The sequence below is a fragment of the Sinocyclocheilus rhinocerous genome, unplaced genomic scaffold, assembly GCF_001515625.1.
Source record: "Sinocyclocheilus rhinocerous isolate Xijiao unplaced genomic scaffold, SAMN03320098_v1.1 scaffold742, whole genome shotgun sequence".
Classification (NCBI taxonomy): domain Eukaryota; kingdom Metazoa; phylum Chordata; class Actinopteri; order Cypriniformes; family Cyprinidae; genus Sinocyclocheilus; species Sinocyclocheilus rhinocerous.
Genome location: NW_015641116.1, coordinates 799093 through 815201, shown reverse-complemented (window position 1 = coordinate 815201; position 16109 = coordinate 799093). Strand labels below are relative to the sequence as shown.

Here is a 16109-nt window from a genome sequence, read left to right as displayed (position 1 = left end):
ATTTATTTCTGTGATGGCAAAGCTGAATTTTCAGCAGCCATTATTACGGTCTTCAGTGTCATAGAATCTAATTGGCTGACTTGGTGCTCAAGAAACATTTCTTATGAACATCCATGTTAAAAATTGTTGTGCTGCTTAATATTTTGAGGGAACTTATAATGTATTTTTTCAAGACTGATGAATAGAAAGTACCATATTCTAATTTGTTGAGATAGTGAATTGGTGGGTTTTTGTTAAATGTGAGCCAAAATCATCACAATTAAAAGAACCAAAAACTTAAACTACTTCAGTCTGTGTGCATTGAATTTATTTAATACATGAGTTTCACAATTTTAGTTGAATTACTGAAATAAATGAACTTTTCCACGACATTCTAATTTATTGAGATGCACCTGTATATGAAATATACATTTTTGTGACATTATAAATGTCTTTATCACTTTTGATAAATTTTATGTATCCTTGCTGAGTAAAAGTATTACTTTCACAAAAAAAAATCATCTTACTGACCCCAGATTTTTATAAGGTAGTGCATGCATTGTACCTGGTCACCAGTCATTGTCTGTTAAAGTGCAGTGGAAGCAGTTTTTGATGTAAATGATACATTAGATTTAAGTAGCTTCCAGTTTCATGTAGAGTGTTGGAGATGGGTGTGAAAAGTGCTGATGTGACTATATGTACTGTAAGTCCGGCATTTAATTCCATTAGGCTTTTATAACGAGGAACATTACTTGTATAAAAATTACATTAATGGAGTTTTATGAGTTGAACTTGAATAGTGTTATATATATTATACATGTAATCAAATAAAAGCCAGTAAAAAAAATGAGGTAATAACGTTCTAAGCAAAGACTAATAATAGAGATCATATAAGATCAGCTCATACTGAACCTTTTCATAAGGTTTTCACATATGTCATGAAGACCCCACTTCAAATATTGTGCAACAACTGAACACATTACTGTTCTTCTAATCCTCCTGAGCAAAACTCATAATTGAAGCACTCAAGACTGTCCATCTGGCGATGACAAAGTTGGAACTCATTACAGCTTTTTTTCTGAATAATGCAATTTCAGAAAGAGACTTTGATCTATATTGTAACTTGTCAGCTCCTTCAGTTCTCATGAGACACACATTTGAACATGTTCATCACATCAGTAAAAGGTAGACTAATACTTGATTGTAAAACAGAAGAGAAACCCCTACGCTCTAGGGGGATTTTCACACTTTAAATGTCATTTTTAAGAATAGGATTAAAGTTCTTTCAAAACTGCAAACCCTGTTTGCATAGCAGTTTAATTCAGAAGAGACTATAGTCTCAAGCCTTCCATTTTACTTGCTATTCAGTTAAAATGTTTTTTGTATCATTAGTCACACATTTTCTTGTGAACATTGCATTGAAACTGATCAGTATTCTCACAAATCTTAAAAGTAGGTATAATTGTTTTAAATTTTGTATAATATTATTGCCCTTTGAAAATGCTGCTGTGTTACTATGTCAAGTTGTTGCTGTTAATTTGTGTTCTGTTCAATTAAAAAAAAAAAAAAATCTGGCAGTGATTGCTTAGCCTCATTTGTCATTAGTGACTAAATGAGTGGTGAATCACAAAATGACAAAGCTATAGCTACAGTTTCTGTTTTGATATTACAAACACAGTAGGTGACTAATTAATCATACATGTATAGTAATAATGAAATTGTTCCTGCAATGTGAGTCATGGTGTGAGAGTTTAGACTTTTGCATTAAGAGGTTTTTGTTCCTTTCATTTACTTGTGTTATTTTGTAGTGATTTTCATCTTGCATGATGTTTTATAAACTGTAAAAGCAATATCACACTTGCAAGAGAGGGCCGTACTGCTAAATGGCCATAACACACTCTTAGTTGTGTGATACTGCTTTAATGTACTGCATGCATACTACTGTTTAAATGTTTGGGGTCAGTGTTTTTTTAAATAGTTTTATTGAACAAGAATGCATTAAATCAAAAGTGACAGACATTTGTAATGTGACAAATGATTTTTGAAATGCTGCTCTTTTAAACTCTATTTATCAAAACCGATTTCAACAAAAATATGAAGCAGCACAACCGCCTTGATCATTAATAATAATAAATGTTTCTTGAGCACCAAAAATGCATATTAAAATGATTTCTGAAGAATCATGTGACACTGAAGATATGGAGTATTTACCATCACAGTAATAAATTACATTTAATATTTATTGAAATAGAAAACTATAGAAAATGTATTTTAAAATAGTAATTATATTTTACAATACTTACTGTTTTTACTGTATTTTTTATTAAATAAATGCAGCCTTGGTGAACATAAGAGAGAAAAAAAAACATTAAAAAATCTTACTGACCCCAAGCATTTGAACAGTTTTGTATATGGGATCAAGTTGTTTCAAATAAGAGAGGTAAGGCTGGCAAAAGCTGGTGAGGTGAACAGACAACATCCAGATATGTTATGTGCTATTAGACTCCTAATAAAAGCAGTATAATTGATTATCTCTGGTACACTGAATAAAGAGTGTTCAGAGGGTTCATTCTGTAGATAAGACTGACATGTCTTGAGAGGAGCTGGAAAAGTAATAATTTTCAGATGTTTTATGCAACATGTACACTCGTTATCTTTTCTGTTTCCAGGACTGTGGGAGGTGGAAAGAACTCCTGTTGTTGCTTTCCTCCCAGCGACTGCAGTGGGACCATGTGAATCTTGGAAGTTCTGGATTACGAGTTAAATGAAATTCCTCAAATTCCTCTGGGCCGAGAGAAGGAGTCAAAGGGGATTGATTAATTCTGCTACTCATAATAATATCTTTCCACGGTTTGTGTATGAGCTACTGCTAAAAAGAGTATGCAAACCATTGCGTGTGAAAAAAAAAAAGAGTATGCAAACCACAGTATCCTTTAACAATGGCATTTCTGGAGTTCAGTGGTATAGTATTTACATTGCACAGCTGATGCTTCCTCATGTTGTAAAAATTCTTCCTCTGCTGATTCACAGGCCCTCTTTGTGAAGACCTCCAGAGGTCATACTACCAAGTCATGACATGTAGAGGACTTCGGGGGTTTATTAAAATGGGTCATTGTGTTAAGATAGACTGAGCCTCAGTAAGTGTCCGGGTCACTCTTCTGCAGCTGTGGAAATAAACAGCTCCATTATAAACCCTGCACATTCAAGTGGGTGGAAAAGGGCCTTAATTGTTATATTTATCACATACACAGGTGCTGTGTTGTTGGTTGTCCACTTCAGATTTCCATAGACAGATGAAATCATTTTAATAAGTTTCCCACAATCTAAAATTATATTTGACAACTCATGAGAGTAAAGTGATCAAGAAACAAATAACCCATACAGTAAAAAAGAGTAAACATAAAGTGAGATCATTCATTTTCAACATTACAATGGATAATATACAGAATAGACCTACTACAGATCCATTGCCACCAATGGTCTCTACAATCAACTTATCTCACAATGCTTTTGAGAAATGCAGCCCCACAGTCTTTAATGGAGAGTGCTGCTCATCTCGTCTCTACAGAATCCCCACAGGTACTCAACAGAATGTATATAGACATTGCCATGTTGAAAAAATGACCAACAATGCAGGGAATGTGGAGGGGGTGGCATCATCTGTTTCAAGTTTTTGCATTACATCACTCAGTTTTGTGTGAATTCATGACAACACTGATAATAAAGAACAACTCCTTCACATGTTCAGCACTTACACATCATAACTTTACTGCCACTGAACTTCATTGTGAGGACCAGGCACTTTTCACTGTAGCAACACCATAACATTTTGGATGCTGTCAGATCCAAAAAGATTGACTTGACTTTAAAGCATATTTTGCCTTATTTTATATCTTTTTAAGCCATATTGCAGACCATTGGAATTGTGCTAAGCCCCAGTGCCCTGGTTGAGAACTAATTGAGGGGATTCAAGTGTACATTTTCATTTAGCAAACCAGCCTAAGATGGTTTGCTGGTCTTAACTTGTCTCCAAGCCTTGGCTCGTTTTAGAGGGGTTTTGGGTACTTTTCAGTTTGACATTAAACAGTGAATGACCATAAGATAGCCCAGGACCACCATAGACACTGAGGGGGACAACATTCAAACCCCGCTAAAACCAGCCTAAGCGGGTTGTCCGGTTTTAGCTGGTTGTCCAGCCTGGTCATAGCTGGTCAGCAGGCTGGTTTAAGAGGGGCTTTGGCCATTTCTTTAGCTGGTCAGGCTGGGAGACAAGTTGGCCAGCCAGCTAAAACCAGCTTAGTCAGGCTGGGAGACCAGCTACTTCCAGCTTAAACCAGCTAAAACCAATCAGCTTAGGCTGATTTTAGCTGTTTTTTTTCATCAGGGATGGGCTTCTCAGTGGCGTACTTAAACTTTTACTACACAATTTTGGATATTTAATAATCAATAATACACTCACACAATGAGTTCCACACCAACGCATACTGGCGGGAAGAGCAGTGGACGCCCCCTAGCGTCTGCTGCGTGAACTGGTTGAACTGATTAGCCGTATCTTCCCCTCATCTTGCAGCAGAGGCAGTCCAGTCCAGTCAGTGCCTGGTAGCGATTTAGACGAGGGCGTATGGACTTGAGGCAGCAGTGAATGCATTTCCCACAGACTGTGGTCGCACTTTTGTCCTCTCGTACGGATTACCACTGAGTTCACACATCGCCTAAACGCCGCATCGCATTTTTCCCGCTGCATTTCTCCATCTGAAGGCCTGTCACAGAGTAAAGTGGCTCGGCGTGCGTGTGTTTAGACAGCGGAGCGAGAGCAGCAGTGTGTCCCCGATGGCTGGCTGGAAGGACGGCTCAGTGCAGGAGAAATATCGCTTGGTGGTCGTCGGAGGTGGTGGCGTCGGAAAATCAGCATTAACCATTCAGTTTATCCAGGTAAGCGGATAGATGGCGGAATGTTGTGTGCTTTTCGGCCCTTTAAAAAGATGTGAGGGTGTTTAGGAGATATGGGTGGATCTTGCTCACAGAAAAGGGGACCCCATAAGCAGAAAAGGGGGTTCAGGAATCCGAGCGAGGCCTGCGTCACTTTAACTCTCCGCCTATATTCAAGAAAATTACTGCCTAAACGTAAAAATAAACATATCTTGGAGAAATGTAGGAGTTCATGCATGCAGTGAGAGTTAAAACTCTGTAGCGAAAGTGCTGTATGTAGTTCATAGGCATGAGAAACACTTTCGTAAACTGTTGCATATTAGACTGAGATACACAAAATTAATAAACACAGCACGCGATCCCCCCCCCCTTCTTTTGGATAGTTGACTAGTCTCTTAGAAATGTACCGTGTTTCTGCTAGCTATTGTTTCTTCTGCCAAATCTGTGTTAATGAAAATGACATTTCTAGTGTAAAAAGTTTTCAGAATCATTATGTCATTTTAATTGTTGATGAAATGGGTGGTTAATACCAGGTTATTGTAGTGAAAACTGCAGTAAGGCTCAGTTATTGTTACACTCATTCTTGAAGCATGGGACAAAACATGTATCACAACTTTACCTGCTTAGTTTTCAAAATGGCAACATTTGCACGTCACAATTAACCAGAAATTGTAAATAGAATGTTCATAGCACAGATGTATCATTTGTTTTGGTTTTAAATGTATTTTTATCTATGATATTACATTATTACTCACTACCCTAAAACCACTTGTTCTCAGACCATTAATCAGTACTTCATGTACCGATAGAAATCATTTAAACTTAAAGAAAATAAACATATAAAATATGTATTTTTACTGCTATGTCTTGGTAGAAAGAAAAGGTTGTGTTTTTAATATACGTATATATATATATATATATATTTAATTAATTAAGTTTTCTTTGTTCAATTACAATATATTAACTCCACTGATAAAATAATAAATAAATTGTTTAGGATTTTCCCAAAGTTTAAGTAAGTCATGTTAGTAGTTAGCAACATAAGAAAAACAAAATGGCTACTGCATTTAATGTGATATGCAAGATATGATTGTTTTGTAAATATCATAAGCTGTAAACAACACTGTAAGATTTTCTGTCTGGCTGTGCTAACAGCTCAATAGTTGGAGCTGAATATCAATCTGAACCCATCTTGTCGTCTCAGTTCATTCATTCAGTGAAGTGAATGCTAAATTTGTCAATGTTTATGATAAATATTATTTTTGTATTTGACACTCTTGCATATGTTATGCAAGAAAAAAAAACATGTATTCTGTAAGAAAATTGAAGAAGTATACATTTAAAAATAATTGTGATGCATTAACTTTAATCTTATTTAGTTTTGTAGTTTGTTTTGTCCCAGTACTCAAGAATCTGTTGTTACAATAAGACAAGAAAACAATAAATCATTTTATTTTAGGTGACTTATGTGCCTATGATGCCCCAAAATGGTGTCTACTGTAGGTAGACAACTGACTAGGGTTTGAGACACAGTCTAAATCTGTCTCTCGTAAAGTTGTCTCATCTCTCATAGTTTGTCCTAATAAACTTCTAGCCAGGCAGCTACATTGCAGCAGATTACAGGGTAGGGTGTGCTAAATAACTTGGCGTGACCGGCAACATGTCGATGAGATATTTTGGGTGTAATTCAAGAAAATGTAGTTACATGCCTGAGGAAGCTGATTTGTTTTTGTGATGAACGTTTAATAGGAAAGCAGAGTTTCTTATCTTTTAGGTGTACACATTCAAGCCTAACTATTTTTTCTTGCCGAAGAAAACCAATGATGAATGTTAGGGTGAGTGTGTAACAAGGTTTACAGTAATTCATTTATAGTGTGAAGATATTAAAAGTGTATTTGTTGGATTTAAGAGCAGCGATATACAACTGATGTTTCTACTGAATCAGTCTGATCTGCTTAAAGCAGCAGATCTATATCAGAACAGACATTTTCTCTTTAATTGCTTTTCTTTATCATAGTAGTGTTGTATCTTCCTTACATTCATGCCAGATTGCTGTCTTTCAGCCACAGTCTCCTCCCCATAAACCAGTTTAATCATAGACTTGCTGAAATATAGCTTTCTTTGTCCATATTTTTGCAAGCATGAGCAAGAGAGGAATTAAAGTGCATTAATATGTCGATCACCTTCTACCCTTGTGATTTTTACTAATGCTTAACTGCTTCTGGCAGTGCCGCATTTGAGCTTAATAATCTACATTTGTTGACATCATGATCTGTTACTAGCAAATGGGCTGAATAAAACACTTTCAGATAGTAATGAAAATCAGACTACAATTATGCATTAAGCAAACACACTTTAGCATGCAGAGAAAGGAAATCAAATCAGCTGTTTTTAAGTGTGTGTATTATGCTGAAACACAGTTTAATAGGGATGTAGGATGAAAGTGTTGATTTTCACTGGTGCTAAATGTGTGAAAACCAGAGTAGTCCAAAGAAAACCATGGAAGAGCCTTCCTGTTGGAGTGTTTCTAGAAGTCTTTGCCAGTGAGAAAGCACAGACCAGCTGTTTTCTGACTCCAGGCTTTCCCATTCAGATGTGTGTTACTCAGGGAGGTTTATCTGAGTCATGTTGGGTTAATGACCATGGAGAAGCCGGAATCCGGCATCTGAAAGAGGAAGTCCCTACACTCCTGTTTGGTCTCTAAAGACCCCCTGGATGTGTATGGGAAAGTATGCGCTGCCTCCTGACTCGCACTGCTCTGCGACAGTGTGTTAGGTGCATGCGTGACATTCTACATTAGGTACGCTGTCCGGAAACATAATTGATTGCTGTCAAAATTTGGTTGAAGATACTGCAGTGATGCATTACTTTGCTTGACTGCTACACATGGTGCCACAACGTTGACTTCACTACAAAAGCAGGCTGGTTGATCTCAAACTAGCGTCATGACATGAGCCATGATCAGCACCAGTCAGGCATGTGACTCAGACCAAAATGGATTAGTTTACGTCATTGTGATGCAACCCAAGCTGTGTAGCGTAAGTATGGCCTTTCATGTAGTTTCATACAGGTATTATATAGTAACAGATTACGTTTTTGTTAATAAAATCAAGATGATTTTTGCCATTATTTTTTATTTTGGGGCTATTTTAACCTTGTGTCATAGATATTAATTAAATAAACAAATCTACTTTTTTACTAATCAAGATTAATTTTGTCTTTATTTTTCAGTTTTTAACTTTTAAAAATGGAGAGTTAATGTAATTTATGTGATTATTAAAGCGACAAGAAAATCATTGTTTTTTGCCTTGTGTCGTCAGCTGAGCTTCTTGTGAGTAACGGCTGTTCCTCATTAGCAAACGTGTGAAAGTGAAATTGTTGCAGGCCTCACTGACCTTTTTATGGCTTCAGACTGTCTCAGAGTACACTAAGTGTAGCATGGCGCTGTTGAAGGCATGATCACATGTTAGCTAATATTAGCACTTATCGCGGGCTCTCTCATTTCTGGGAGAACGGACTCCCTGCAGCACCACTTCCTTATGATTGCAGCATGGTCAGAACTCAGTGGTTACGTATGTGAATGTTTTAGTTTCAAGCAAGGCCTACACTATGCTGAGAGAAAGCAGAAACAACAATCTTCTGACAATTTTAGAGGTGCATGGTAGACAGTTTTGATTGCTAATATGTAAAATCATTTTGGATAAATGCTGTATGGAGCTATAATCAGATATATAGATTAAAATATGGTGAGTATGAATTTTTGAAAAGAAATGAATAGTTTTATTTAGCAAAGACACATTTAATTGATCATAAGTGACAGTAACATTGTTACCAAACATTTCTGTTTTAAATAAATGCTGTTATTTTGAACTTTCTATTCATAAAAGAATAAAAATTGACCACGGTTTCCACAAAAAAATATTAAGCAGTGTTTTCAACACGATAATAATAAGAAATATTTCTTGAGCATCAAATATTTTCTATTTAACCATTTTATTCAAAAATTGTTTCCTGCCTTATACTTTTGTAGGATATTGGTAATATCAGTTCTCTTATATTTGTTTTTCTGATACAGTTTTGCCATTTCTGCTTATTATATAGCAATTTAAAGGGGCTTGTTTTTGCTTACCCAAAACACAGTAACTGGGGTCACTTTAGACCAGGTTGGGTTTTTTTTTTTAAAATATCTGGCAACCCATCACTTGGCGCTTTAAAGAAGAGAACACGTTTGTGTGAGGGAAGAATTCAGAAGAGAGTGGAAGGAGAGCAGTACATGTATGCAAACTGAATAGAAACTGTTGTTAATGCAGATTGGTGGGGAGTTATATAAATAGTTTGAATTACACACACCTTGTAACTGCATTTTTTGCACTTGTATTTTACCTCAAACCACTGCTCTAGTTGAGGGGAAGACTATCTGTGAAATAAAGACTTGCATGTTTGTGGAAATAATTTTTTTTAATGTAAACTTTACCTTTAAACAAATCACTGCATTTTCACAATGGGTTTGACAGTAGTAAGTGTGAAAGACTGTGTGTGGGAGGCTGTGTGAAGAAGGTAACGTGAGAGTAGAGATGTTGTTTTCTTCCTGCAGACTCACCTGTTGATTTCTCACACTGCTGTACTGGTAAACACAGTACTGTTTTCCCAAGCATGTGGCTTAAAAGAAGTGCTGATTGTTCCTGTGGATCCTCCTTCTCTATCTGAATAGGAAGGACCTCCACATTTTACAAGTACTTTTACATAACTACTCTACCATTGAAAAGTTTAGGGTCAGTTTTTTATTATTTTTTTTAAATAAATTAATATTGTTAATCAAGGATGCAATAAATTGGTGTTAAGTAACAGTCAAAATATTTAGAATGTTACAAAAAGTTTTCAATTTCAAATAAATGCTGTTCTTTTGACATTTCTATTCATTAAATAAACCTGAACAAAATTATCACGGTTTCCACAAAAATATTAAGCAGCACAAAAGTTTTCAACACTGAAAATAAAAAGAAATGTTTCTTTAGCCCCAAATTAGCATATTAGAATATTTCATTTCTGAAGTATCTTGTGACACAGACACTGAAGACTGGAGGAATGGATGCTGAAACTTCAACTTTGCCATCACATGAATAAATTACATTTTAAAATATATTGAAATAGATTTATAAAATAAAATTTTAATAATATTTCAGAATAGGATTGTTTTTTTCCATATGTTCAATCAAATAAATGCAGGCTTGATAAGCAAGAGACTTCTTAAAAAAAAAAAAAACTTTTGAAAGGTAGTCTTAAAGGGGTCATATATTTTTCAAATCGAGTCGATCTCAGATGCCTGTCTGTGTGACGTCACACAGACAGGCCCCTCCCATGATAATTTGATTGACAGTAGTGTTTCAGCACAGACTGGACTGGTGTCTTACCTTAGACTCGCCCTGAGTGAGCTGTCATCAGTCTGCCATTGTTTCTCTGCTGTAGCAGTTGTAGACAAGAATGACTCCTAAGCGATTGAGGTCTTCTGTTGTTAGATGTAATAATGAACATAGCAGTTGTCGTGTACTCCCAACATCTGAGCCGCTGAACTCGCAGTGGATTACATTTGTTTCTGAAGGGAATGCTCCCCGATTTACATAAATGCGTCTGTTCGCGCGAATCATTCGTGATCCAGCTTCACCTACAGAAGAAGTGAGTGTAAGGTTTTTTTTAACAAATCTTTGCAAATCGCCTTTCCTAATAATGTGCTAATTAGCAAGTTTCACGATGAATGCAGCTAAAGTAAACAGTCTCTCTGAGAGCGGCTCGGAAGAGAGGGGCGGGGTCAGCAGAGCTCATTAACATTTAAAGGAAAATGCTACAAATCTGCATGCTCTGAAAAGAGCTGTTTTTGACAGGGTAAAAAAGGTGTTTTTTACACTACCATTGAGAAATTTTAACCAAACTATGTTACAGACTTTTCATTAAGACCCTAAAGCAGGGATGGGCAACTGGCGGGCCGTATACCGCAGTGTCTTTTAGTATGGCCCGCTGGATCATATTAGACTTGGATGATCAATTTTAAAACATTTGAAAAGCAAGTCACGTAAAGATTGCTTTCAGTTTATGATGTTAATACTATCTCCAACCAGGAGAGGTCGCTAATTTCCAGCCGCTCCCCTATTAATTTCTGCGTAGGACGTGCACAAATGTAAACATTCATTAACATTAGCAAATAATAAATGAAAAGCTGACCATGAAAACAGTATTTTCAAGTCAAGATGGTAAACAGATTATCTTTTTACCAAGTTCAAGGGGATACCCATATGTTTGGATTGTTTGGAAATCTGTATTTTATTTAAATCGCCATCACACCACTGCTCACAAACAACGGGGACGCCAGAGTTGCACAAATTTCAAAGGTAAAATTCAGTCAACAAAAGCTTTTTTCCAAATGCATGACAGAAATGTTTGCACTGGACTATGTTCTTATTACCCGTTTCCGCTGGTCCTTAAAACGTCTTCAGTTAAATTGTTTACATTTACTGCAGATACCAGGTTATTTTATGGTACCATTTAGAATAACTATTTAAAAAAAAAAAAATTAATCCCTTTTTAACTGTCCTTGTAGGTTGTTTTGAGAATGTTCTGTAGGCTACTAATAAAAAAAGGACCTCTGTATATTTGTTTGTTGCAAATTTACAGACAATGCAATTGAGATGTTAACATTGGCTTGTCGGGGTAATATTTCTGTCCACTGACAACAAAGTTTTCCTTCTGAATTAGCATAACTGCACAAGTTTTATACTTAATAAAATCTTTAAAAACAAATGACATTAGTTATACTTTAATTTCCTTCAATAAAAAGGAAATTGAGTAAGACGGTGTAGAAGGTGTGTGGATGTGGATTAGTAATCTGGCCCCTTGGTATAAAGGAGAAAAAAATGCTGGCCCTCGTCACTATCAAAGTTGCCCATCCCTGCCCTAAAGAATCATATCAACTTGTGGAAAATGTGCATCCTATGACCCCTTTAAGTCTAAGCCCTAGTTAAAGACACTTGTCCAGCAAGATGTTTTGTTTAATTGAAAGGTTTGGTTTTTGTTTCTTTGCTAGACAGAGTAGAGAGCGATGGGAAATTATTGGGCAGAGGGAATGGAATCAGGAGTTGCACTATGACTATTTTGTTATAAGATATTAGGGCAAATTTCACGATTCGATTCTCATTCACAAGCTTTCGATTCGATTACCGATTCGATTTGATTCGATTCAATATCGATTTTTTGGATGTATATCAGGTACAGTAGGCCTACATGCCAAATTTTCTCAAGGAAAAAAAATCTCTCAACTAATGCTGTAAAATATACATGAGAGTCAGTTGGTATACATTACTATAATATTGAAGGTTAAGCAAAATGCCCCTCTCTACAGTTTATTTTTCTATCTGACTAATGAGTTTATGGTCGAATATGTTTTTTCTGAGGTAAATGTGACGTTACGTGCCATTATATACGCTGAAACTGGTATTAATGTGGAGAAGATGATCAGTTCACGTGCGCCTCGCGCTGCCGCGTCTGTTGGTCGAGGCGCTACAGCGATCTGTCACTTCACATTAAACAGCACCTTAGCATAACTGCACAAGTTTTATACTTAATAAAATCTTTAAAAACAAATGACATTAGTTATACTTTAATTTCCTTCAATAAAAAGGAAATTGAGTAAGACGGTGTAGAAGGTGTGTGGATGTGGATTAGTAATCTGGCCCCTTGGTATAAAGGAGAAAAAAATGCTGGCCCTCGTCACTATCAAAGTTGCCCATCCCTGCCCTAAAGAATCATATCAACTTGTGGAAAATGTGCATCCTATGACCCCTTTAAGTCTAAGCCCTAGTTAAAGACACTTGTCCAGCAAGATGTTTTGTTTAATTGAAAGGTTTGGTTTTTGTTTCTTTGCTAGACAGAGTAGAGAGCGATGGGAAATTATTGGGCAGAGGGAATGGAATCAGGAGTTGCACTATGACTATTTTGTTATAAGATATTAGGGCAAATTTCACGATTCGATTCTCATTCACAAGCTTTCGATTCGATTACCGATTCGATTAAATCTGAGACTTTGCTTCATATTAAAAGTACCAAAGCACAATGCTTATTGCGATTTATTGGATGGGAAGTACCCTTCAATGTTCCGTCCATTAACTGAAAACAGGCTAGACTAATCGATTCTTGGGATTTAAGAATCGATATCGTTCCATAAAAATGAGAATCCATTAATATCGAGATATCGATATTTTTTTACCCAGCCCTGTAAGATATGTAATCATAGGTTAGTTTAGTCATGACTACAGCATGCTACACACAACAAAAATAATAAATCATGCATTTCATTGGATTTAATCACACAGTGATAAACAGTTTTGGCTCTGTCCCCTGGCACCCCACAAACTCCACCTATGTTAATTTCCTCTTGTCTGATGTAATACTCTCAAGAGTAGCTGTCAGCTAAAGCCAGCCAGTGAGCTAAATAATGTTAGTTGTAAGCATATGTCATTTAGCTCCGAGTGATTGTCAGTTTGTAATGGGCTTGTTTTTGTTTGTCTTGTGAGCACTGTTTTAGTTAGCACATTATGGAAATTGGTCATTTTGGTGACATGTTCTTTCTCTTTTCCCTATGTAATTTCTTGTCCAGTGTGTCACACTAATGATGGGACATTTTATGGTTTGTTGGCCTATTAATTGCTCACATTGCTCAGGTGATTATAGAAACATTGTAGCAAGATACCCCTCATGGCCTTGATTTTGTGAAGGATATTCTAGATTAAGCAGACAAAGATTGCTGTACTTTGTTTATTATTAATTCTTGCTTTTGTTTATTGCTAACAGTGTATGATAATCTGCTCTGTTCTGTGTTGTTAGCTTAAACAAGGTTATAAATGGTGCTCTAGCAAAGGCACTTCTTTTAAAACACGTATGATCATTGTTTTATCTGTAGTGTTCTTCCTCCTGTTTATAGCATGTCTGCTTTTTGCATTTAATTTGCACTTTCACTATATTCCTTAGTTATTATGTGCCATTACATTTGTTTGTGGATTGAAGGTTATTAGCAAAAAGCCTGGGAGATGCACTGTGTTATAGAGTGAATAACTAGTATCTCTATAATTTGTATGTTAGTCTGAGATTGTGTTTTCATCTGTCTGTGATTAAAACCCTCACAGGACGTTGCAAGTTTTAAGTTAAAGATGGGGATTTGATGTCATTTCCTTTTTTTCATTAGCCCCTTTCACACAGTAATACCAGTACATTTCTGTAAAATTACTGGTAAATACAAAAACGCGCTGTTCACACAGGCAACGACATCCTGTCTTTTTACCGGTAAAGCACCATGCACACATCAGTTTCAAATTACCGTTAAATTCTGTGACATCATTAACGGGAAATGACCTCTAAATGGCTGCGCTCCCCGGTGTTGTGTTTGTAAACATGGAGGGGTATACGCGGTCAGTGTTTTTGTTGATGTTTTCATTTTTGTGTCAAGCGTTCACATTCATACAGCTGCTTTTGGCCCAGAGACATCGCATTAGATAACTTGAAACCGAACTACACAGCACGGAGTAAATGCGTCATCTGCGTCAGAATGTTATGATTGGCCCAGACTGTTGAATTTTGAATTTCAGCGGCTTTGGATTGGCCCAGAGTAGACGTCTTACATCAGCGCGCTCTGAACGTGTACGTGCACATACCGGTAATCTTCATTCTGCGTTCACACTAGGGCTGTCAAAAAAAATGTGAATTTCGAAAAATGTTCGAATTTAAAATAAAAATCCACATTCGAATGCAAAAACGTTGCATTCGAATTTTAGGTGTGCGTTAAGGAGGCAGCCTTATCAGTGGGGCACGAGATGCGATGACGATGTAAGTGTTATTGCATTTTAATGTTTTTGTTAGCCTATTCGGTTGAAACCACTAGATGCGGCGCTGCTGCGTTGTTAATTACAAATATTGCGGGAAAAGAGAACGATGCGGAGTCAATGCGGAGAAGATGTTGTTTACGTCAAAACTGAAATCAAGCCGTACACACAGAACGTATATTTCACGCATTTTCTAGAGGGACATCTATCACCGTTGCACTCGCATCTCGCACAAAAGAGCCGCATGTTTAGAAAGCCATGTAAAATTAATGTAAGTTCAACTTTGAAAAAACATTTATATTTATATTAACATTTATATTTATATATTTATATTTATATATTTCTCTTGATTATATTTTAAATTATATATAACATGACAATAAAATCCACAAAATGGTGTTTGAGGATTGGACCAAAGCACCAAAAAAAATGCTCTTTAATTCTTAATGCCAGAGAGTGATGATGAAATAGGGTCTTGAATGAAATGTGACTGTTTTTGGAATAATTATCTTAAATATGACAATGACCTCTTAAGTAGTGTTAATTTCGTTAACGAAGACTATGACGGAAAATGTTCGTTGACGAGCTTTTTTCCCATGACTAATGCCGGGTTCAGACAACACAATATTTTTGTCGGTCACGATAGTCACTGTCAGATTACACGATTTTGACTCCTAAAATCTTGTCGTGTCGTGAACAAAAAACATGTCAGACTACACGTTGCTTCCCGACCATTCATCGCGTGCCGTCTTTAACGACGTGCGTGATGTCATCGAGAAGGCGGAACTAGCGGCTGACTTCTGAAAACAAGAGTGTAAACATTGCTGAAGCCCTTCCGCTATAGTTCGCCAGCATTTTTCTTTCTTTGTTCTGTCGTGGTAGTCCCTCGATGACACATCATACAGGCAGGAGTACTGTTGCCACAGCTCCACGAACCTTTCCTCCATCTCATAATTCCACCTAGCAGCACCATCATCTCTCTTTCGTTTTGCTGTTACATTCATACATTTTCTGCCCGGTGTGATTTGCTTATTTTAAGCAATCTGGCAACCATGCGCACGCGCTCGCTCCTCATTGCGGAAGCGCCGCCGCAGATGATCTGAAAAACAAACAAGCTGGAGTTTAGCGATCTAAATGAAAGCGTCATTCAGCCGGTCAGTGTTCTGTCATGAGATCTCACTCTATTGTTTGCAATTGTGACACTTACTCAATCGCTGTTGTTTTAATAGAGAAATAGACTATTGCAATTATGGAATTAGTGGAATTACTAGGAATTTCACTGTTATAATATTTTTCTTTGTTTTAGCCGTTTTCATAATGTAGACAGAGAGATTGCAT

General features: G+C 36.6%; 1 protein-coding gene across 1 annotated transcript in view; it reads left to right on the top strand.

The window, feature by feature from the left end:
* The first annotated feature begins 4317 nt into the window (after positions 1–4317).
* LOC107754679 (ras-related protein R-Ras2) overlaps positions 4318–16109 on the top strand; it is a 54834-nt gene continuing 43042 nt past the window's right edge. Inside the window, exon 1 of the mRNA XM_016571225.1 lies at positions 4318–4911. Coding sequence (XP_016426711.1) covers positions 4810–4911 — 102 coding nt within the window. The 5' untranslated portion in view covers positions 4318–4809. The remainder of the gene's footprint in view (positions 4912–16109) is intronic.